Source organism: Zootoca vivipara, chromosome 10 (genome assembly GCF_963506605.1).
Source record: "Zootoca vivipara chromosome 10, rZooViv1.1, whole genome shotgun sequence".
NCBI classification, from domain to species: Eukaryota; Metazoa; Chordata; class Lepidosauria; order Squamata; family Lacertidae; genus Zootoca; species Zootoca vivipara.
This window is the reverse complement of record NC_083285.1, coordinates 39130465-39155834: the sequence shown is the minus strand read 5'-3', so window position 1 is coordinate 39155834 and position 25370 is coordinate 39130465. Positions and strand designations below refer to the sequence as shown.

General features: G+C 40.8%; 1 protein-coding gene across 2 annotated transcripts in view; it reads right to left on the bottom strand.

The window, feature by feature from the left end:
• The window catches only part of UTP20 (UTP20 small subunit processome component), a 64900-nt gene extending 48550 nt beyond the window's left edge, over window positions 1-16350 (bottom strand). For both annotated transcript variants that reach the window (XM_035128257.2, XM_035128259.2), the window contains exons 1-14: window positions 16137-16350; window positions 15113-15193; window positions 12485-12551; window positions 10752-10884; window positions 10228-10416; window positions 9523-9604; window positions 6815-6952; window positions 5940-6095; window positions 5326-5472; window positions 4393-4527; window positions 3565-3642; window positions 3284-3462; window positions 2827-2982; window positions 180-268 (exon numbers count right to left, since the gene is read on the bottom strand). In XM_035128257.2, coding sequence (XP_034984148.1) covers window positions 180-268; window positions 2827-2982; window positions 3284-3462; window positions 3565-3642; window positions 4393-4527; window positions 5326-5472; window positions 5940-6095; window positions 6815-6952; window positions 9523-9604; window positions 10228-10416; window positions 10752-10884; window positions 12485-12551; window positions 15113-15193; window positions 16137-16181 — 1675 coding nt within the window. In that variant the 5' untranslated portion in view covers window positions 16182-16350. The remainder of the gene's footprint in view (window positions 1-179; window positions 269-2826; window positions 2983-3283; window positions 3463-3564; window positions 3643-4392; window positions 4528-5325; window positions 5473-5939; window positions 6096-6814; window positions 6953-9522; window positions 9605-10227; window positions 10417-10751; window positions 10885-12484; window positions 12552-15112; window positions 15194-16136) is intronic.
• Between the last annotated feature and the right edge of the window lie 9020 nt (window positions 16351-25370).

Here is a 25370-nt window from a genome sequence, read left to right as displayed (position 1 = left end):
TTTAAAAGTCTATACAAAATGCAAAAGACTGGCTGCTTTCCCATGTAATGCTAAATGATGGTTCGGTGCACCATGAACAAGCTGCAATGAGAACTTCTGCAGAGATCGGTTTCACTTTCAAAGAATGCTGGTTTTACCCACCATTGCAGAATAATGAGAAATTACTTTCAACAACTCACCTTTGGAAGGCTGTCCTGTCTCAAGAGCAGTAAAGAGATACTCAGCGTAACCTTTAACTTCTGGTAGGATTTTCTCTTTGACAAGCGGCCTGTTAGATACAGAGATACAAATGTAACACAGCTGCAGTGACGTGTATAAGATAAAACCTAGAAAAAGGTATGCATCCTTAAGTACTAATTAAATAAAAAAAATGCTATGTGTTTACACAGAATCAAGTCTCACTAACTTCAATGGAATTTACTTCCACATAAGTGGGTTTAGCCCCCCCCCCAAACACACCCAGTGTCTTGACTAACCAGGGCTAGACAAATGATTTAGAATAATGGAAATACAAACAAACCGTGAAAATACTAAATATATATGCAACCAGAAAACTTCACATATACTTCACATATACAATGTATCTGAAAAGGCAAGTAAGATTCAGAAAGTGCAATGTTCAAAAAGTCCAATATAAAGTGCCAAAAGTCCAATAATAAAGTGCTACGATGTATCATGCATCCTAAAAGATATAGCGGCCAGCTATATCTTTCCCGTTTTCACTGGTATAGTTTCCTCAGGGGACAGAGAACTTTATCTAAAAATTCATGTATTAAGGCTTAACAAGGCTGAAGAAGCTCACAGAACTCAAGGGATGGCAAGACGAGGACGCATGATATTTTCATGGTTTGTTTGTATTTCCATTATTCTGATATTACTACCGTGCTGATTTAAGCATATGCAATCAAACTCTCCATGACACCATTCACACAATTAGCAACTGCATTATTTGCAGGCATGGGGTTTGCTATCTTGAAGTGGGGTAGTGGGCTTTAATCCTTTGCCGCCTTTCCATTGCAGTCCCAATCTAGATCATGGCAAATCTCTGCCCGCCCCCCTTTCCAATCCAAACCACAAGTGTCAGGGGCCCACTCTGGCTTGTGACTACAAGAGGGGGCAAAGGGTTCACACCTCCCATACCCACACAGCAGGATCCCAATCCAGATCAAGCCTCCTGAAATTTACTTTTTAAAAGGCAATTGTATAATGGCTAATTGTGTGAATGCCATTTGATCTATTTCGGCCCTAACAAGGGTCCCAATAGCTACTGTAAGGCCAGCAGCTTCGAGTCATTGCTATGTAAACTTCAATTTCTACTTCGACTTGAGAAGGAACTTGCACACCTTTATGAATGAGCTTGAAGTCAGGTTTCATTTATTTTAAAATATTTATACCTCGCCTTTGCATATAAAAAAGTTTTTAACAACCAAAGCGTAAATCACCAAGTCAAAAAAAACCAGACGACCAAGCAACAAAAACAGTTGAAGAAACAGCAATATTTTTTTTTAAAAAAAAAAAGACCTAAGAGGTCTTTTTTAAACAGAGAAGTAGGCTGGCCCTACTGTTAGGTAGAATGAGGCAACTGCCTTGAAGTGGGAGGTGCTGAGGGGTGGAGAACAGTGACACAGTGTTGGGAAACAGACTCCATTTGCCAAATGCCTTGCACCTTTTGCAGAACATCACCCACTGCACCTGAGGCAGGCTGTCTTACTAGCAACATAGAAGGAAGGTATGACTGCCAGTACAGTCTGGGGTTTTGTTTGTTTGTTTTTTGCACATGAAGCCCTTCGCCTCAGGCAGCAAAGCCTCTTGGGCCAACCTTGTAGCGAACAAAGGCAGAAGGCCAAAAAAAGGATGGGAGCAAAACTGATCTCATGGACAGAGAATTTCAAAGTTTGGGTGTGGCAATAACTATAGCTTGCTGCACTGGCTAACTGGGATGAATTAACTGACAACCTGGTTCTACAGTTTCAGCATTATCTTTCGCTGTAAATTCTACCCATCTTCAATTTATCCTACAATTCGCGAACTAAGATTAACATTTTCAGGACTATTCCAAGTGACTAGGGGCATTCTTCGCCCTCCCCTCAAAAAACAAAACAAAACACAAAAAGCCCTAGCCACAATACTTCAAAATAATGCAACCTGAATAAAGTGGTTGTCATGGCAACAGAAACAACCACGACATAAATGCCCTTGAATAATAATGGGATATGGAAATACAAAACAAGTTTTCATTGTTGTTGTTGATTTTAACTGTACATCATTGGATTTGAAGAGAGTTCATTTTGATTAATCCTTTACCACAGCTTAAAACTGGCCTGACCGGAAATGCTGGAAATATCGCCTGAGTCAGCAATATATCATGGGACAGCAATGAAGCAGCAAGTGGAATCAAGATGTGCCCCAAGATGGTTTGCAGTGTTGCAAAGGATGCAACTCTTGGGTCCCTTCCTTCCTTTCTTTTTTGCTTTTGGCACAATCACTTTATTCCAGCAAAAGGTTTTAGGAAGTGTTACTGCCTCTGTCTTTGTGCTACCCAAAAAAATGTTTAAAAATTCCTATCGCAAAACGGTGTTGAATCTTTAGAAGGAAGATGCAAAAGTGTTCTTTTTCCAGGCCATTTGGGCTTTCCATAGAAGCAGGGTTTTATTTCTATACCCTCCAACGTCACAGTAGACACCCCCAGCTCATTCGTTACGAGAGCCTAACATACAGAAGAATAACTGCACTTGTTTGCTTTGAGAGACGCCTACAAATCAGTGACCCTACATGTGGCCTACTTTGATAGAAACAAGTTAGTAAGTAAGCGCCTCACATATTCACCTTATGTGAGGAAGTACCACAAGAGCTGCCCAAGGTTTTGAAAGATCAGCCGTGCTTCTGTTTTCTGGTATCTGAATGCAAGTCAGAATGTGATCCAAAACAGTCTTCTGTTCTTTCTCTTCGGTTCTTTTACTTCGCAACTGTCTTCTATTCAATCTAAAATTAAATCGATTGTATGTCGTTACAACAGATACATAAGATTGCCTGCAGGGATAAGTAATATGTGGCCTCCCAGATGTTGCTGGACCACAACTCCTATCATCCCTGACTACTAGGCCATCCATGCTGATTGAGGGAAATGGGAAATGTCCACACGTTCCCTCACCCTTGGTATTTAAAAGTAGCATAGTTTTATTAATCCAAAGTATGTTTAAATACTTAAGTGACCAGACTAGAACATTGCAACCTGCTCCTTTCTCACAGATACAGCTCAAAAGCAACTGCTCAAGTCACATACCCTTTAGCGGATTCCGCAAAAACGAAAGGATACTTCTCAAAGGCCATCGAACCAACAGTGGGAGGTTCTGCTTTCTCTAGAATGAGTTTAGCCAGAACTGCCAAGGCCTCCTCCTGAACCAGAGCATCTTCTCCACAAATGCAGTGCTCAGAATACTCAAGGAGACTGGGAAGAAATTGCTGGAAAGGGGAGGAGACAATACAAGACAAGGATCACACCAACTCCTGTCCCTTAAGATGCAGTTTTCAAGCTGCTGAAAAAGGGGTAAACGCTTCACCTACCTTTTCAAATTGTTCCATTGGAAACATAACTTTAGAAAAATCCCATAAAGAACGCCTTTCAAATCCACCTCTGAAGATCTATTAAAAAGCACATGAACAGTAAATTGAAGTAAATAAAGACCTGGTTCCAGATTCATTGGGATTACTTTGAAGGACAATGGAAATTCTGATTCCGAAAGATAATCTACAAAATTCTGTTTGCTCCCAAAGGAAATTGAGACACAAAACTTATGAAATGGGGAACCACCTTATCCGTGGTGTCTTTTCCAGTGTTTACTCCATTAGCGTACAGAAAAATATTCACTGATCATGCAAAACTTGCAGACACGCACATCTCTATAAATGCAGTTGTCAATGAGGCTGCTTGTGCATATGAACCCATGTGGGACAATATGAAACTGTGCTCAGACATCTAACTTTGTAATATCTACTCCAACTGAAGGTCTCAGGCAGACCTCTTATGCTACCAGAGGGGTCTGGGGAACCCTGCCACTTTGCTATGGGTCTCCCCTACGAAACTCGCTCAAGACATGGACTCAGAATTTTATGGCAAATAGCTTCCAACTACTACTTTGATCCTAGCAGTTCAGCTGCTCAGCTGGGAGGAGAGAAACTCTGGCATTTACGTCCAGCTGCATCTGCCTGTATTGGTTGCCAGAAGAAAAGTGATTTCTTCCTATTTCCAGGAGACTTGTATGGGGAAAGTGAGCCTGTTTGCATATATTCACTCACAGAAAATGGTAATGTATGAACCAAGTCTTGCAGACCAGGTGCTCAAAAGTAGAATGTCCGTAATACTCAACCAAGTCCAGCCTAACATTTTGTTACCTTTTCAACAATTTCTTTGACCAATGAATCAGGCAAGAAGACACTCTCATCAAGAAACAGAACAGAAATAACTTTAAGCAGAGTATCACGACAGGGCACTGAGAGGTCAGGTGTTTCTATCAGTTTTGTTAATGTCTGTGAAATGAAAACATGAACAATTAAAAACACACTTAGAAATTCCGGCAAGAAGAACTAGAATTCCTGTTTCTATCTGAAGTCATGAGTGCTAGAAGCTTTTTGTTCTTTGCTTAAATGAAATCTCTGACTTATAAGACTAGTCAAAAGTGACCTGTACAGTATTTTTTTTAATGCATCCTGCCTATTTATTGAAGGAGACTCAAAGCTGCTAACAGACAGTAAAAAACAACAACAACAGAATAAACATTCAAGCAGCACAAAGAAATATAAGAACTGAGCTGGCAAACTTGTAGAATTAATCAAAGGCCTTTTCAAAAAGCTGTCCAGGTCTTCATTAGTTACCTAAAACAGTATAGTAGTGGGGCCTAAGGCCACAGTTCATCACATTTGGAGTCACGCCTATCCCTAAATCTTTCTGATACCACATTCCTTTGCACTAAGGCATTCTTCCTTCTTGAATAGTATCTCTGACATAGCACAACAATATAGCAAAATAGTCATAGCATTGTAAAAAAAGAAAAAAAGAAAGTGAAGATCAACAATGAATCCATCAGTTCATTGATGGATTGTTGGTCATAGACCAACAGTTAATCTAGATCAACAGAATCCTTGCCAAGCTGCTGAAGATGACTAATAAATTTCACTCATAGCTGCACCCTCTCTACCACTAGATCCAAACCCTTGAAATAACCTCAAAAGCTAAACATTGCTTCCTGCTTTGCTTCCCCCTTGCTTCATATCCTCTCTCATGTCAGATGTACATGATCTGTTCTAGCAGAGGAAAGTTTTACTGACCTTACAAACTTCTTCAGGCTGAACAATTTTGGAGCCTTGTGCATATTCTGCTAACATCAAATACACTTGCAATACCCTCTCAATCTGTTCAGAAGCTTCACAGCAGTTGTCCTTCGTTATCTTTTCTTGCAGATCAAGTATTGATTTCTGTGTGGTTGATTTAAAAAAAAAAGGTTTTGCACCCAAAGTCAGACGTTTCCATAGCTGTTGTTGCTGCTGCTTAACTAGACAAAAGGTTCCCCAAGAAAGTGCAATTCAGTGGTTTGTGACCTTATTTCCCACCCCTTTACTCAGACCACATGAATGGGAGTTCATGAAGAATGGGTATCTCGGACAAAATAAAAGTTTTGCTTGTTATTCACAATTAAAAGCAGCTTTTTTAAAGTGTCGTTGATAAATTTAATATATTAAGGACAGTGTTTTTCCACCCAATTCTACAGGCAACATTGTTAAAATCAATCAGAGTGTGTTGACAACAGTAAAATAACATGGTTCTAGATGCCTGCCAGCTCAACACATGACACACACCACATGACTTTCCCATCTCCTACCACATACCACCATAATTCAAAGGAGGGTAGAGCCCCTTTCTATTTTAATTAATTACAACTCACTTGCAAGCATCTGAAAAATACACTGAAATGTTCTTTATAGATGAATCCAGCAGCTGATTTTGCCATATGTTCGAAAGCTTCTCCAACCAAGTTCCAGGAGAGGGTCACTTCTGTTTCTGTAAGTGGCCCCAGCTTTTTCAGAATTAATGTTATAACCTGTGGGGGGGGGGGGTTTACACACATCTTTAATGTTTTTAAGTAGTTCACATAAAAAATATTTTTCACTCTAACCCTGAACATAAACTCATTTACTCTTCAGTAAACAACTTTCAGCTTAAAGGAGGCTACTGCTGCTTCATGGCAACCTGATCCTTTATGCAAGATTAGCATTAAGCAACTAGGAAAGTTTTCTATCCAAAATTTTATTTATTTATTTATACATACTCATTTATTTGTATTTCCTCAAAGGATCTCAAGGTGGTGGTATGCATGGTTCTCTCCACTTTTATTTCAAAGCAGCCTCATGAAGTAGGGCAAGCTGAGAGACTGACAGTCGCCCCGTGAGCTTCATGGCTGAGTGGGGATTTAAAACCTGTTCTCCCAGGTCATAGAGTCCAACACTCTAACCATTACACCACATCCCATATATTACACACACACACACACACACACACACACAGTTTCTCCTTATGGAAACTGTGCCAAGTATTGACCGATTAAATAATTTTTAAAAAAGAAAAAAAGAACTAGAGATATAATACCCTGAAAGTCTTCTTGAAGTGTGTGAAATAGACTTGCTATTTGTCTATTGGGGAAGGAGGGGGAATTTAGGGCAAAACAACCTAGACCAATCATCTATGGAAGCAAGTTAAAAATTCACTAGCGAATCAGGCATTTTATAATTTTCCATTTGCCTCATGCACTGGATTGATTACCGTTTCAGCACAGGAATGGAACATGTTCCTAACGCCTTTGCACGTCTCAAAAATCAGCTGTCCGACACCTTCTACTTTTTCTGGGTGCATTTCCAAGTCATGGAACATTACGTTTAAGAGAGCATTCTGGTCTGAAACCTAGGAAACAAAATTACAGTTTGCGCCCCAGTTATTTTAATTCAAACATACTACCTAGAACGGCTAATTAAAATCCCTGCTATTACTCTTACCTCTTTACACTCCCAGCTTTATATTGGTGCTACAATGTATACAAACTAAATGGGAAAAAGTAGATTTCAAGCACCATAGCATGTATTAGTTACATACTTTACCTGTCCTTCTCAGAAACTTGGGAGTGTCTTCTAATGTTACACTGATTAAGCAGGTCAGGCCAAGAGGCAAGGCTGGTTCATATGTTATCCCCACAATACAACTGATGCTGAGAAGAAGAGTTAATTGGACACCCAGTCCACATGGGTACATTACATTTACATTGAGCTGTCCATGTTTTGCAGACCGATGGCTATGTGCTGTGGAAACCACCAGTTCCCCAGCAGAGTTGCTATCAGTTCACACATACAGAGAAGCCTTTTACCCATGAGCAGCTAGTAATGCAAGCCAAGAGCAAAACATGGTTCATCTCCCCAGTGGCAACCATATTGCCAGAACAAAATATAAACCAGTGAGGTGCCCAAAGCCATTAACTGACCAGCCTAAATAGCATCCTAACAACAATAAGTAAAGGAGTGCACTATCTCAAAGAGAAAACATGAAGGTGATAGGTGCAAGAGGATTTATTTAGAAACTGGTCATCAGATTTCCCAATACATTTCAAACATTTGTTTTCTTCAGGGGAAGTGGTTCAGCATTTGACCAGTAAACTAATGTCAGAAAAGTTACTTCAAGTTTTGCTTTTTCTTATTATTCTGCTATGTGGTATAGTTAGAAATTGCACCAGTTACTAAGAACACTACAGTTACAGTCACTGTTCTATAACAGGCAGAAAAACCCAACCTACCTAGCGCCTTCTACTATGCTGAGTCCTAACAGAAAATTGGGCATTGTAAACATGTCTCAGTTTGGAACACTCAGTGTAACCAATCCTAGTCTTTAAAAGTTTTGACTACTCTTTATTCTGAGCCAATGCAGAGCAATGCCTGTCATCCATTACCCTTACCACCTCCCACTAAATGTGTTGTAGTAAATCTTCAAACATAGCTCCTTCAAAGCCTGCAAAGACCAGCGATGAAGTAGTACTTTGTCTGCATCCAAAAGATAACAATTTAAGGCCATTTAATTTGGGGCAGGATGATTCACCCACCCTTACAACAGCCTGTGAAACAGGTCAGTACAGAGCTGGCTTAGCATTGTGATTAAGTGCCTGAGTTGGAAACTCTTGGTTCAAACCCTAGCTGAGGCATTAAAGCATGAGATGGACTTGAGAGAAGAAACAACCTCAAAGCCCCACATTCTTCAGCCCTATGGTGAAACAGGGGAGATGATAATGATTGGGTAGCTGCAAGGTTTAATGACATCATGTATCAGAAGCAACCTTAGCACAGTATTAGCATTTTAAATACTAAAAATTATATGTTGCATCTAGTTATGTCTTTTGGCTGACGGAAGGCTGTTTGATCCAGCAGAAACTGCACCAAGCAGAAAATAAAGGGCAATTTTCACTTGTATTCCCTTCCCTCTGAAACCATCCGTCCACCCATCAAATCTGCTCCAGAGTTTTCAAGGCATGGGAGGTGCAGGGCAGGAAGAGCTGTAGAAGAGAGGGGGGATCTGAAAAAGGGTGTGTGGTTTTTTCACTCACAGAAGCTGGACCAATGTGCCTTTCATCAGCAGAGGAACACAAGTAGAAAGGCTGGCAACAGGGGCTGAGACCACCAAATCACCTAACAAGCCTATGGCTAAAGTAGGAACTCGCCCTATTTCTCCGAGAATACTCCATCCACAAGAGAGGAGATGCCGTTGCTCAGTGACAGATTATATTCTTTGCAGGCAAAAGTTGCCATGTTTAATACATGGCATTTCCATTTATTTATTTATTTATTTATTTATTTATTTATTTATTTATTTATTTAAAAAGGTCAGGGAACAGGATATAGGCAAAACCTCAGACAGCTGCTACTAGTTAAAGGTAACAATGCTGGCTAGATGGTCTTACTCATTGGCTTTATTCGCATGTCACAATAAACTATAGCTAATGGCTTACCACGACTGTACCTTTCTGGTCTGTTTGTTTCCTCTCTTGGTCTAACTAGCATGGAGGAGACAAATGGGTTAGCATTCTGTCAAACCAGGGATTGCGGTTTGTTTCATTCCTTTAAAAAAAACAACCCAGAATAGGTAGCAAAGGTTTGTTATTGACTTACTGGTTTTGCAAACCATAATTCCTGGTTTGGATGCAATGCTGAGTCAGGGATCATGGTTTGTTGTTTCCACTAAGGTAGAACACAGCCCAGAAAGGTGCACCCATGATAAACCCTTGCCTATGGTTTACCGTGACATACAAAGTGGGACACTATAAAGCAGTTTCATAGGTACACTGAACTAAATGGATGACAGTCATTTCCTTCAACCTAGAGATGCCTAGTAACACTTCGTATTATCTTAAATATTAAAGCTGCAGTAGTAAACTTGATCTGAACAGAAGGCACTCCTCTTTTACACTCTCCTGCCCCCGCCCCAACATCACTTACTTTCCGCATCAGGAAGGTGAAGCTTTCTGCTGCAAAATTTCTGATGTGCTCTTTATGGTGAGCCAACAAGGTGCTGTACAATCTGCAAGCACAACATTCAAACATACAAATAAAAAACTAAAAAACATGCAGGATCAATTCATTTCTCCAGCAATGCTTCCTAGAATCCATCATTAGATGCAAAGCCAATTTATTAACACATATTTTATACTGATTTAATCATGGCCATAGCTCAGTGGCAGAGCATATATACAAAGCCTTGCAGACAAACCAATAGTAAACATGATAAGGCATTCTTGCTTCCCTTACCACACTGCCCAATGAACATATCATTTTCTTCCCAGGAAATTTAGAAGAGGGAAAGAAATATGCTGCCGTTGTGTGCACACAGAATCAGGGCCACTAGCTATCACACTGGTTATAAGAATCAGAGCTGAAAGGGACCAAAACCCATTCTAGTCTAACTCAAATAAAGAACAAAAAAAAAAAAACATTCCTTCCAGTAGCACCTTAGAGACCAACTAAGTTTGTCATTGGTATGAGCTTTCATGTGCATGCACACTTCTTCAGATAAAATAAAGATTCAAATAAATAAAAGATCCAGATTCAAATAAAGAAGAGTGCAAATGATGCAGAATAAGACTCGTGTACTGGCGTTGTTGTTGTTGTTGTTGTTACTATTATTATTATTGTAGATAAGCTTACCCATAAATATTGGACATGTCCTTCACCATCAGCCTCCATAAGTATTTGTAAAGGTAAGAAAGACAGGTGAAAGTCCATTCTAGCAGCTCCGTGTCCTGGGTATCCAACAATTTTGTAATGGACAGAAAAAAGTCTTGAAAATGAGGATAGAAATCTGTCTGGAGATCACGAGCCAGCTGCACCACTAAGCTGTATTGAGGTATAGGAAAATGTCAGTGGTGCCACATTATAATTCGAACACACACATCCCATGACAATTTCAAATAACTCTGGGGGAAATCTCACTGTCCCGTGGTCTGCTCACAAGTGAATGTATTTGTATATTGTATGGCCCAATGTACTCCTGAAGTTCATCACATGACCTTGTTACAGTCCTGTGTGATGAGCATAGTTAGTATCATTCCCCTCTAGGAAAGGGAGCCTAGGCCTGAGAAACAGTTAACTGCCCAAAGATACCCAATGGCCTTTCTCCCCTATGAACAGAAACTCAGGCGGTATTTTTAGATACTGCAGTAGGTACTTACTCCAAAAGAGGTTGAAAAGCAAGACTGTCTTTCACTTGCAGGTGGGTTTTCAAGCTCTGCACAATGTCATTCTGATAGTACACCAGCTGGTTGAAAGACTGGCATTTGTTGACTACCTGCCTGTAGAATGTCACTGTGTAAAAAAAAAAAACCACACACACAAAAACCACACCTTAATGATTTATTTCATGGAGTTTCAGGAACACTAATCTACTGAGTTCAGCAGGACTTAGAATCATAGAGTTGGAAGAGACCACAAGGGCCATCCAGTCCAACCCCCTGCCAAGCAGGAAACACTATCAAAGCATTCCTGACATATGGCTGTCAAGCCTCTGGTGAAAGACCTCCAAAGAAGGAGACTCCACCACACTCCTTGGCAGCAAGTTCCACTGTCGAACAGCTCTTACTGTCAGGAAGTTCTTCCTAATGTTTAGGTGGAATCTTCTTTCTTGTAGCTTGAATCCATTGCTCCTAGGTTAGTGTATACAGGATTGCATCAGCATCAGGCCATAGAAAGAATGGCCAGCATGCATTACCCGTGCCTTCCAGCTCTTGCTCGTATTACAAGGCTCCCAGCTTAAAAGGCTCAAAGCCAGCAGGTGATTAAAAAGCATACACCCATGGAGTACAATCCCAACATGCAAGACCTGTATTGCATAATGGGGACACCCCCTCACAGTTCCTAGCATGGCTCACTTGCGTGACAACAGCCTATTCAAACAGAGGCTCAAAGGTTAGACCTTTCTGGGAAAGAAGGAACTGACTGTGCATGAAGCTTTAAAAGTGGCTTGTCAGGTCAAATGATTTCTGTGCCAATTTCTCTCTCCATCTCTGTCTCTTATACACACATATATACACTCTGATTATTGTGAGCAAACAAGGGATTAACTGTGGCAAAGCTTATGGCTGGGAGGTATGACGGGAAAATACTTGTTCCACAAGGAAGAAAACAAAAATATCTATTTTGGAAACAAGAAGGAAGAAGAGGAAAGAGAGAGAAAAAAGACATATGGAACTCTTTTTACTGGGCATAATGGTTATGCTTACAATGTTATTGGGGTGATCATCCTATTTGTGTATGCAAACATTCTGGGACTGTCAAACAGCTTCATTTCCATTCTGTGCATATCCTGTGATCTCCCACTGAAATCCTGTAATTTTCCCTAACACAAAGATTTTGCGGAGGGGGTCTCACTTTTGCTGCACTGTCAGGTACACAGCATTGCACTAGTGTTGTGAGTACAGCACTGGCCAAAAGAACTTTAGCACATCATTGCCAAGCCTGACCCAATCTCTCTTCTCCAGGTAATGCTGTACCATTAAGTGTAGTGTAGTGTAGAAGAGCTAGCCTATGCTGGTATAATGCCCCTAATCATCCCACGTGGACCACAGGTCATGATACTGCACTGATGCACCACTGATGGGATAGGGCTACTGAAGAACTTGTCCTGTTTATATCAACGTTAAGTTAAACAGCAGGAAACATCAACAAAACATCCTGCCACCTCTAATCTAGCACTGAAAATTTCACAAAAATCAGCACAGGAAAAGCACAGCATATTCATCTGATTGCACTCCATGTTCAAAATTTATACATATCACTAACTGTATATTAACTGATAGATTGTGTGCAAACCCTTACTCCCTACATACATTTTCAACAAAACAGCAACACTTTTATACAACACACAATGAGAAGTATTAATACAAAATATTTTGGGGAAAAGATATACCAAAATGGCGAGTAAGGTTCAGCTCCCTCCATTTCTCAAGTCCTTCATGAAAATATGTTTCAACTTCCTAGGAAAATCAATAATGTATATTAGTTAATATATATTCATATGGAGAACTTCAGGCTTGGTTATTGAAGGAATGCTTAAGTAAAAAGCCTTCGTAGGGTGCTGCAATATTTATGAGGTATGAAGCACAGCTGAATTATTCCATATTTCATTTAAACAGTTACACAAGTGTTTGCAAAACTGGAGCTGTTACCTAGAAATAATTATAACATTTGAAAATAACTGAAATTGTGAAAGCATGCCAATTCTTATACAACTGATAATCACATATTACAATCAGTTGGCCATGATCCAACAACAGTGGAGCTGGAGGGAGGGGCTGTACAGACAAGATAACTTTCTATACCTTCTCTGGATTAGAAGTGATGTGTGCAAATAACAACTCAATACATTCAGCACCCCAAATGGACAAACAGACCTGTTTAAGATTACACCACTTGAAGTTGCAAATGGATGATCCTGTGTTGGAATGCTGCCCACAGAAGGGCGGATATTTTTGAATGTTCAACTTACTTGAACCACCTTTGAATGTTCAACCTACTTGAACTTACTTCAGAACCACCCTGTAAGGTAAATTGGTATTACTGTCCCATTTCAGGTGATGGGATGGGGCAAGGTAGAGAGACAGCATCTTATCTCAGGACACCTAGTGATTTGATGGTAGAGGAAAGATTCTAATCAGGGCCATCCTAAGTCACAGCGGAGTCTCTCAATCTCTATACAGTCATACCTCATGTTGCGTCCGCTGCAGGTTGCATTTTTTCGTGATACGAACGCGGCAGACACGGAAGTGTTTGCTTCCGGGTTTCATCCCACAGGCATGCGCAGAAACATTCTGCGCGCTTCACGCATGCACAAAAGCGCCACTTGGGTTGCGGACTTTTCAGGGTGCGAACGGCACCCTGGAACGGATCGGGTCCGCAACAGAGGTACCGGTACCACTGTACTAAATGCACAATCTCTCATCAGAAAGTCAGCATGTCAAGGTTTTCTGCCCTTTGTATAAACTTGTGCCTAATTTAAGCACACATTCATATTTATCATTACAGACTGCAAGCAGTCCAAATAATGTGAACAAAGAAAATGAAGCAAAATAAAAAAATTCCTTCAGTAGCACAAGACCAACTAAGTTTTTATTTGGGTATGAGCTTTCGTGTGCATGCACACTTCGTCAGATAATGAAGTATGCATTGAAGTTTCCCCCATATTTTGAATCATTCTTTTCACATCTCCAGAAACAAAACATGTTTGAAAATAAAAGTAACTCTGACTTACATATACAGTTTAAAAGCTATTTATTATTTTCCCCCTACAAAGGACTCTAGGTAAATTCAAATACTATTGCTGATCTGTTTCAGCAAATGGGTTGCCTGGCTGCCACCAATACAGAAAAAAGGCTAATGGACAAGACAAGAGCAACATACTGTACAATGGACTGTATCCAACAAGTCATCCCATTTGCACAAGGACTGAAATGCACAATTGAACTTTTCCTCCCTTTCCTCTTCCTGTGCCCCTCACCCGAATTTGCACACAGGGAGGAGGAAGGGGAAATTCCACTGTGCAAGCATAAGTCCTTGCATGAACAGAACAACTTCACTGGATACAACCCAATGAGCTTGACCTTGTTCCCATGACTCTCAATACACTAAGACAGTGGTTAACAAATACAAAGACAGAAGATTTATTGTTGATTTTGAAAGAAAAAAATATTTACTATAGCACTGGTAGAGCAATAGCCTAATCTGAAAGGGCTGATCTTGCTGGAAATGTTGACAAAACCAAAGGTCATTATTCATATTATTTTATTATATATTTCATAATTCCTAACTCTCAGACTGGCCACAAAGCTGCTCAAAAACCACAAACATGACAGAACAGCAAGAGAAAGGAAGAAGATCCCCATATAACACATTTGTGTTGCATTAACAGCAGCCCAACCACCAGCAGCGGAAGGGAGAATCTGCATGCAATGTACTGTTTCAGACTGAGATGTGGCATGATGGTATACAATATTTCTTTCTGTAATAGTTCCCCACCTGTACAATGAAAATTGCTGTTATTCCTTATAAGGGCTTTCTAGAGCAATCGTAGAGCTTTTGTCAGGGCCTAACAAACTGATATACAGTAGTGGAGATACTTAAGCAAGAACTCAGATGTGGCAGTCCCTGTATTGATTGCTACAAGTTCAGACATAACCAGTGATGGTAATTGTAAACACATCACATCAGGCACCTATTCTATCAATGACTGCCTGTTTCAGTTCCAAGTATGCTGCTCCCAGCAAGAAGATCTATTTTTTTAAAAGGGTCACAACTTTATTGAATTCAAAGTAAATTAGCACTGCAGCTAATAAATTAGCCACCCCAGTGCAGGTAACTAGATCAAAAGGATGAGAGGATGTACAATGTCTACCACCCTCTTCATCCCATGTCAGGTGACCCTATCCTGGCTCAGAACTAGGCAGCATCCTGTAACTGAGCTCCCAGCACCTCAACACTCACATCCAACACTGAATAAGATGACACTTAGACAGATGAAAAACAACTACATTAATCTTACCTCAGCATAGCTCCCTGTTCTGTCAATGCGATGAATAATGTCAATATTTACATTGCTTAAGCGTTCTGAGAAGGTGAGAAACTGTAAAAAAAAATAAATAAATAAATAAACAGGAGTTTCTTGGGTCCCCCCCCAATTATCTTTGAGACATCAGGCTTACAAGAAGTTCCCAAAGAGTAAGATCCTATAATGGCTGTCCCAATGATATTTCATACATAGTGACATGGTACAGCCTATAGCAGGCATCCCCTAAGGATTTGAGTTGTGAACCCTTGCTGCAAAGATATATTTCAGGCATCCCCAAACTTCGACCCTCCAGATGTTTTGGACTACAATTCCCATCTTCCCCGACCACTGGTCCTGTTAGCTAGGGATCATGGGAGTTGTACGCCAAAACATCTGGAGGGCAGCAGTTTGGGGGTGCCTGGCCTATAGAATTGAATGAAATCTGACTCAAATGGGACTGACAACTTATTTGAAATCAGAAAATGTAGTCTAATTTTCTGTACTGTTGCAGGATCTTCCATATTCATAGTTAAGAATTATTTGCAATTTACAGTGTGCTAGAAGCAGCGACACATCACAAATAAGTTGAAAAACTTGCAGCACTTCACAAAACTACATAGTAGAACAAGGTAAGGTTTTAGAACCAAGCAGAATACTTTAAGAACACTGATAGTTTTCCTGGTGTTTTGTTAGCAGATGAGTGGCAAATGCTACACACAGTTACTATTTTGGACTGCCCTGGGCATAAGCAGCAGGAAGGTTTTTTTGTGTGGTGCAGTTTGTTTGCTTGCAGTAACTACAGATTTCCAAAACTTGTACAGGAAAGCAAAAAAGTTGCGCTGCTCTCCAACTTCTTTTGCTTCTGTACCACTCTGCTCCAATTGCTTTTTAGAGTGATATGCAACTGAATATCAAATATACTATTTCGCCAGCTCGGCGAACCGAAGCGCTAAGCAGAGTTCTTAAATGATCCGGGTTTCTGATCCACCCCACCCGACCCCGCCGTCCCGTATCTTACCCTGTGCGTGTTCTCGGACTTGTGAGAGGACGATTTGGTCTTCATGCCTCCGTGAATTAGCAACAAACTACCTTTTGAATGATGTAGATTGAAAATTTTAAAAGTAGCTGCTTGAAGTCCGCTCGGTTTTCCAAAAAAGAGAGACACATATACACACGTGCGGCACTATTAGCTGGGGGCTGCCATCTTGGCTAAAGGATCCTGGGATGATCCTGTCACGTGAGGCATGGGGAAAATGGAAATAATGAAAGCTGATTGGTCTGTGGAAACTAGAAGGGGCGGGAGGAATATGACGCCCGGGGAGGTGGAGTTTTTAGCTGCAAAATAGTTTGCTTCAGAGCTAAAGAAAGAAAGAGTCCTACAAATTAAAAGTGGGAACGGAAAAGCTGTTTGCGGCTGTACAGTATATACTTCCCTAAATAGCCATCAGTCGTACTCTCGCGTGTTTTGTATTTCCTCTAATGCCTTCCATCCATCTTGAGGAGCGGGGGTTGTGTATTATTTGCTTACATGAGTACAGTATCTGGTTATGTTGGAAAACCTGCATCTGATTGTTATAGGAGAGGCATTTCCTTGCTCTTCCGCTATCCCGTCTGTTTCCTTTAAAGAACTGGAAAGAAGAATATTGAATGACTAAACAACTGGAGGCTGCTTGCGCTTTCTCACTGAGCTACCACACAATTACTGGCAGAGTAACATTTGTATGGGGAGGGGAAAACATGCGTGCAAAATGAATTTTACTCTAGTTCTGGAGAAGATAGCACACATTGCAAAGAAATATTTATTGCATTGTTGTTTGTTGAATAAAAATATTCTGGAAGTCATGAGTCTTGCCTAGCTGACATATCAAAATCTTCACGTGTCTACTGCAGTTACAGAAGTAAACCCTTGTGGAATCTACTTTTAGCCTTTTGAACATAGAGCTTAAAGTCAGGGCCAACCCACTCATGAGGCAAGGTGAAGTAACCATCTCAGGCAGCAGGATCCACAATGGCAGCAGATCCCATGGAGATCTTTATTCCCCTCCTTGTTCCTGATGTAGAACTTCACTCACCCCTTCTTCCCTGGTAGGGAAGGACAGGAAGCTGTTTTGTGGTTGCCTCAAGTGCAGAAATGTCTTGAGCAGGCCCTGCTTAAAGGGCTACAAAAATAAAACCATGCAAAAATAGTTTAACCAGAGACCATGCTGGCACAACAAAGATTAATATGTCCACAGACTATGGTTATAGGGTACTACCACCTCAACTTCTAAACAGTCATCTGAACAGGGCTGCAGGAGCACAATTGGTGCTGACTTTACCAGGTCAATTGTTCCTGAAGGCTGCAGTCCTAACTCCACTTACCAGGGAGAAAGCACCATTGAATCCAATAGGACTTACTTCTGAGTAGGAATGGTTAGGCTTGCATTTATTCTAATATGTTTATCTTAGAATTGTAGAGTTGGAAGGTACGTCAAGTGTCATCTAGTTCAAACCCCTGCTTTGCAGGAATCTCAACTAAAGCATGCTTCAGAGATGGTCAGCCAATCTCTGCTTAAAAACCTCAGCTGAAGCAGAGTCCACAATCTCCCCAGGGAGTCTGTTCCACTGCCGAACTACTCTTATTGTTAAACTTCTTTTAATTGCCTCTGATTGTGTTATAATTATTGTTTTATATTGTACTTTCCATAGCATGATTTATTTTATTCATACTTATTGTATACTGCCATGATATCCACATAGACAAATAATGGTCTAGATTTCTTAAACAAATAATTAATACAGTCACATTCATTTTCTAGGTTCGCTGCTGCTGCTGCTGCTGCTGCTGCTGCTGCTGAAAATATGAGCTACCAATATTGCAAAGCTCAGGTCTTACTACATGTCAGATACAAATACTTAGAAGATTACAATCGTTCCATTTCAAATAAAATAATTTAAATAAAGAGTTGGTAGTAGCAATAATTATTCAGCACAGAGTTAGTAAAAAAGTCAAGTTTAGCAAAGGAGATTTTCATGAAGTGTTCAGCAAACACTGCATTGTAAATATGAAGCACTATTTTTCTAAGACAGGGTGTACTTTCATCTGTTTCTATTCTGATTAATCATAAAGGGCATAGTGTCTTTTTTAAAAAATAAACAGACACACACAACTGCTGTGACATCAGAGGATGGCAAGAATGGAAAACCACTAATGTCAAGTGAAGAAAGAAAGAACTATCTTTCCCTGAGAGCTGCTGATTCTAATTAGCTCCTGGTGAACATTTAGCTAAGGAATTAGTTTCCTGGTGAACATTTGTCAGCTCTTTAGCTTACATTAACTTGGAGTTAAGAAACTTGTTGAATCATACATCAGTTTTTGTAAAACTAAAAACCTTATACAAACAAGGATCTAAAACCAAAAGGATAAAGTTCAGATGAGTATAACCTGTAGCATTAAGAAGGGCATGAAGCATGGGCTTAACTAAATGCTATCTATGTTTTCTCTCTTTCTGTCCCAGAACGTGAGCAGCTTCAGCACATAATAAGACTTATTTCTCAAGCATATATTTTCTTAGAGTGGAATGTACCAAAAGATTTATAAGCACACCTTCAGAAAATGGCATTATGACAATGTTAAATGTCCTTGCTTTAAGAAGAGAGAAACAAATACAAAATAGATAAACCAATAGCTTTTATTGAACCAATATACTACTGCTACCAGTAATAATACTGTATAGGTAGATCTCATCCTACACGTAGGATATATTCCTGGCTATCACATCTATAAGCAAAAATCACATAAAGCCAGAACAACCCCCATGTGGCCACCCCTACCTATTTAAAGCATCACTGAGTGAACCTTGCCCACAGAAGGCAGAGGTGTTCATAAGGTTGGAAATAAGTATTTATTTATCCATATTACTCTTCCTTATACAGACCCACCCATAAAGACAAATCTTTCAACACTATTACAACAGCCAAGAGAAAATTCCTTCCCAAGATGAGTCATTGGGAACAGCCTTTACCTTTACAGTACCTTGCAGCATGGTGTTATCAGTATGCTAAAGACACTGAGCTCTAATTCTCATTGAGTCAGGTTGGATAAAGGCTGATAAACAAAAGATTAATCGTCAGCAGGATGGAGTGAATGAGTGGCTCCCAGATCTTGAGACAATGGTTGCAGAGTTTGGGGTGCTACTGGTGCTACATAATATGGGGTGCAACTGGAACTGTCACCAGAGTTGACATTGGCAATTTCAAGTTTGGATTAGTGCAGTGTGCTCTAGGGGGGGGGGGCTTCCCTTAGGTTTGGAAGGTACAGCTGATGCAGAATAGTACAGCAATTGCACTGCTAACTGGAGCACTTTACTGCAGGTGTTGCCTCTCCCAAAGAACTGCACTGACTGCTTCAGGACTCAGTTCAAGGTGTCATCATTTACTCATAAGGAGCTAAAGCACTTGAAACCAGGTTAAAAACACCTTACAGGGTAATTTAATGCAGAACCTGTAGCCCTCAGATTTATAAGACAGGGAAGCCTAGAGTAAAAGAGGGAGAAGGGAAATAAAAATGGATAGAGCAATAGAAAACAGGGTGGGGACCCTCTGCAAATGATCGGTTCAGTCCTCTATCAAGGAGGATGGGAAATTGGTGTGGGATAGCAGAAATAGACAAAGAGATGGAAGGAAAGGGAAGCACAGAGAAATGGGGTGGGTGGGTGGGTGGAGAGAGACAGAAGGAATGGTGGAGAGTCTTATGCCGTCCTGAAATGCTGCATTTTGGGTCTTGGTCCTGCCCGCTGCTGGCATGCAGACCCTGGCAGATTAACTCTGAAGAAAAAAGTTCCCTCTATAGAAAAGAAAGGTTCTCCATCCTGCTCCAAGGACTATCACACAGAAGAGGGAACAAGCTTGTTTTCTCCTGCCCTGAAGGGTAGGATTTGAACCAATGGCTTCAAGTTACAAGAAAGGACCTTCCTAACTAAACATCAAGAAGAACTTCCTGCTGGCAAGAGTTGTTTGACAGTGGAACAGTCTCTCTCAGAAGGTTGTGGACTCTGCTTCCTTGGAGGTTTTAAAGCAGAGGTTGGAAGGCCACCTGTCATGGATGCTTTAGCTGAGATTCCTGCATTTCATGGAGTTGGACTAGATGACCCTTGAGGTCCTTTCCAACTCTACAATTCTATGAAAATGAAACCTGAGTCCAAGTACTTCATCCACTTGGATCCAGGACACCAGATAATTAGTATATGTTGTCTTAGTTCTGCAATTCAGTAGTCATGATTATATTGTATTGCCTTGTCAGGTGATATTTTCTGTAGGTGATTTGTAATTTTTTATTCTGCAACCCTGAACTGTATTTACTTTTAGTAAAATTAAGTGACTGACTCTTCTGAAACCCTATATACCGGTATACTGTGTGCTGATAAGAAGGGCAGTATAGACCCCTCCCTCAATGTAGCAGCTGTTTCTGTGACAATCTAAGGTGCTATTTTAACCACTGAACCAAAAGGTTAATCTATTAAATACACTTCTAAGGTTTTACCTTGAGTGGGGCAATAACAAGACTCATAAATAACATGCTAAAGTCTAATCCAGGCATAGGCAAACTCTGCCCTCCAGATGTTTTGGGACTACAACTCCCATCATCCTTAGCTAAAAGGACCAGTGGTCAGGGATGGTGGGAACTGTAGTCTCAAAACATCTGGAGGATTGAGTTTCCCTATGCCTGGAATGCACGAAGGGGTTGATGCCACAGAGTAAGCTGTTTTACCAGGCTTAGCTAAGTCACTCCTCCTTACCTCAGGAGGAAGGAAGTCAAGCCTACCGTATTGTTTACTTTCAGAAAACTCTTAATTAGGGTGCCCCAAAGCTCTCTCTCTCCCCCATCCTTCTTCCCCAACCTTATACTTTATGCAACACCAAAGTCTCACACTGAATCCTGTATAACTGGACTTTATAATCTGAAAACAAACAAGGTCTGTACTTCTGTAATGCAATAAAATCTTTAATAAAAACAACAATGACAAAAAAAGGAATATATCTCAATCAGGGTGTGTGCTCAACTGCAATCACAGACAAACTTTTAAGGAGGAGAGGAACTGGCCTGCAATGTGATGAGGAAGAAAGTGAAGGAAGCTCCTATGGTCTTGGAAGTCTTCTTCCTCTCATAGATCGGGAGAATCATAATTGTAAGATCTTCTAGTGGTCAGCTTTCTGGAGCTCAAGATGATAATATGTTATGTTTAGGTTAAGTTTATTACATTTATATACTGCTCCCCCCCCCCAAAAAAAGGTCATGAATCAGCAACCAAGTAAGATAATACAATAATAAAATCCCATAAGCATAATGAGACAGTTGTTTATTATTACTGGGGCAGAGCTGCTGTTCGTACCTTCATGTTGCAGTTAATAAATCTATTAGCCATGTTCTATACTAGCAGTAGTTTCCAAACCATATTCAAAGACAGCCCCATATGCAATGTATTGCAGTAGTAGTTTACCAGAACATAGACAACCAAAGCCAAGCTATTACAATCCTGATAGGATTGCAACTGGGCTATCAGCCAAAGCTGGTACAAAACAATCCATGACACGGAGGCCACTTGTGCCTCCAATTACATCATTGAATCAAAGAGTAGCCCCAAGCTGCACACCTGCTCCTTCAAGGGAAGTATAACCCAGCCCAGAACAGGATGCATTTCACTTTTCTGCTTCCCTGCTTACCATCTAATTGTTATTTGGTTCTCATTTAGCTCACTACTGAGGTCAGGCACTTACCGGTAGCAGTGCTTGTAGCACTTGTGTGTCATGAGCATATGGACAACGATGCATCCAAAACTCTAGATTTCTACATTGTGAAAGGTGCAGGAGTCCTGATGACTTCTCTCTCTCTTCCACCCCTATTATGAGTCTTCAGTATGTTATTTGAGACAGTTCAGGAACACTTAACACCTTTTGGAGGTCTTTAAGCATAGGTTGGATGGCCATCTGTCATTGATGCTTTAGCTGAGATTCTTGCCTGGCTGGGGGTTCAACTAGATGGCCCCCAGGGCCCCTTCCAACTCTACAATTCTGTGATTCTGTGATAGTGTTCAGTCGAGAGTATGAGTCAAAGTAATAACTGTTCCGAGAAGCTGGTGTGAACTTTCTTTTCCCTACTAATTACAGTATAGTAGCGAATTTACTAGCTAATCCTGTTCAGATTAACACACTGATTTAATGTGCATCATCCTCTGCAATCTGGGAGAGTGTCTCATCATACAACTATTTAAAAAGAGCGTGGGTGTTCCTAAGATGCTATTTCTCACACTCATTATGGGCATTTCAGTTCTAAGACCACTGAGGCTGTCAGGCTGACAACTTTAATTACTTTCCATAGAAAGAAGTTACATAGTTTAGTATTTAAATCGGCATATCCGTTTGGGATCTTACCCAGCTGAAAACCAGTCCAACTGACTTCACAACATGCTTCCAAATGAGGTTCTTGCATTCCCACCTAATTGTTATTTACATTAGGAAAACAAGGGGTTATCAAACCATGCTACTGCTCCAACTAAAGCCCTCTGCAGCAACTTTGAAGGGAACATGAAGCTCTCCTGTGCTTTGAGTATTTCATCCAGTGGTGACACCAGAGAATATTATTTAGGGCACAGAAAATACAAAGTATATTTTCTGGAATGTGAGGTTTGAAAATGATCCCATCATAAGCCTGGATAGCTCAGTTGGTTAGAGCATGGTGCTGATAATGCCAAGGTTGCCAGTTTGATCCCCATAGGGGATAGCTGCATATTCCTGCATTGCAGGGGGTTGGACTAGAACAGGCATCCCCAAACTTCGGCCCTACAGATGTTTTGGACTACAATTCCCATCTTCCCCGACCACTGGTCCTGTTAGCTAGGGATCATGGGAGTTGTAGGCCAAAACATCTGGAGGGCCGCAGTTTGGGGATGCCTGGACTAGAAGATCCTCAGGGTCCCTTCCAACTCTACAGTCAATGATTTCTATAAGCATGTTTTCTCTGCGGTATGCCCTATTGATTTAGATGGGGACACTATTTTAAGTATGCTTAGGATTGCAGCCTTAGCTGTAAACTGTATGTGAAAAATACAAGGGGTCCATCAGTCAGGGTTAAATACTAGTCATTCATGAGTCCCATTTTTGGATACTTCAGTCACATGGACCATTGGGAATTTTTTATCTGTTTCCCCTATATAAAAAGGACACTGACCTCTTTTACATTTTAAATTGCATAATCCATACAATATTAAATGTAACCTACCTTTGGGCCAAATTTTGCATAGGAAATTTGGATGCCCACCAACGAGCAGCAGGTGAGCTAGAGATTGCCCTGGTAAATAGAGCATATCCCTGGCATATTATTACCCAAAATAATATTACCCAAAAGCAAAATACCACAAAAACGTATTACCTGGTTCTTTTGAGTTTACTCCGTAGACAATGGAAGTAAGACAAATCATAAACAGATACTGGGGTATTGTATCTCACATTGCGGGTTGTGATCCCCATCCCTTGATAGGGTTCCGCAGAACCCACAATTTAAAAGATATTCTTGTTCACAGTGATTTTAAAAGACCACAGAAAATTTCTCATCTACCGGTGGGACACTTTAAGTGTGGAGGCTGTTTAGTCTGCAACCAAGCTATTGAAACTGCCTCTTACCATATCCCTAACAGCTCCACAATTCTGAAATCGAAAAGGTTCACTAATTGGCACCAGAAATGTAATTTTTTTAATCGAATGCACTTCAAGAGGTCCAGAGTATGGGAAGCCTGGAAAAATTAATAAGTAATAATTGGATTGTAATTTGTTTTTGTTTTTTTAGTTTATTGTTTTTAATTGGATTATGATTTGATGGATATGTTAATTGGCTGTTTTTTATTAGAAAATTAATAAAAATGAAGGAGAAGGAGAAGAAGGAGAAGGAGAAGGAGAAGGAGAAGGAGAAGGAGAAGGAGAAGAAGGGGCCCCTATGTGTTTGTCCCTGTGGCAAAAGAATAAGAGACCTCAGTGGGTGAGCAGGGTGGAGTTGGTCTTATCCACCTGGAGTTGGTCACCTGGGTACTCAGGGCAGCATCAGTGCAGACTCAAGGTCTGGGGAGGGGAATTTATTGTGGTCTCTAGAAATTCTCTCTCCAGATGGGGGAGGGATCTTGAGTGTGTATTCCTGGCATTGGGCAATTGGGACAAATAAGGGATTCTGCTAGTTTACCACCTGCCTTACTGCCCAACAGTCTCCCTGACAGAGCTGGTCTCAGAGACAGTGTTGAGGACTCCCAGACCATTGGTTTTGGGGGGACTTCAACATCCATGCTAAGGCAACTGGCTCTGGGGTGGCTCAGGATTTTATGACAGCCATGACGACCATGGGGCTGTCCCAACATTCAACACATGCGACAGGCCACACTCTGGGCCTTTTTTCAACTGGGCAGGAAAAGGGTGATCTGAAAGTGGGAGATATTGACATCATTCCCTTGTCATATTCAAGTCACTTACTGTTGAGAGTTAAGCTTTCAGCCCCTTTCCCCTTCTGCAGTGATTAAGATGCCCCCCCCCCTCAGAGGCTGATGGGTCCAATGGGTTTCTAGATGGCTCTGGGGGGATTTCCCAGTTGTTATGACTGGTTCTGACCTCTGGAATATACAAATGGTTTGATAAGATTGCCCCTGAGTGCCCTCTCCCACTCCATTGAACCTCTCTGGCTCCCTGGTATATTCCAGAGCTTGGGGCAAGGAAACAAGCTAGGAGATGGAAAACTCCAGTCGAATGCAATCAAACATTGGTGAGGGCTCATCATTAAACCTATCTAGTTGCAGTGAAGCCAGCAAAGAAGGCATAATTTGCTTCCTCCATTGCATCCTCATTATGCCACCCAGCAGAGCTTTTCCAGGTAGTGCAGGCCTTTTCTGTGGCAGCTCAGAAATGTGAAATGCTCTACCCAAAGGGGTTGCCTGGTGCCTTTGTTACATATACAGTATTGAGATGTCAGGCAAAAACATTCCTCTTCCCTGAGGCCTTTGGCTAATTAAACAATTGATGCACTTTTAAACTGTGTGTGAGAGGGTTATTGTTTTGGTTTCTTACTATGTTATGTATTTTTGTGTTTTTGCATGTGATTCTCAGATGAAGGGTGGTACAGAAATTTAATAAATAATAATAAGATCCCTGTGGCATCTTAGAAACGAAAAGGTCAGTAAGTGCCTATGACTTCTTGGGATATATTAGCTGCTTTGCATAAAAGTATGAGTAAGCATGC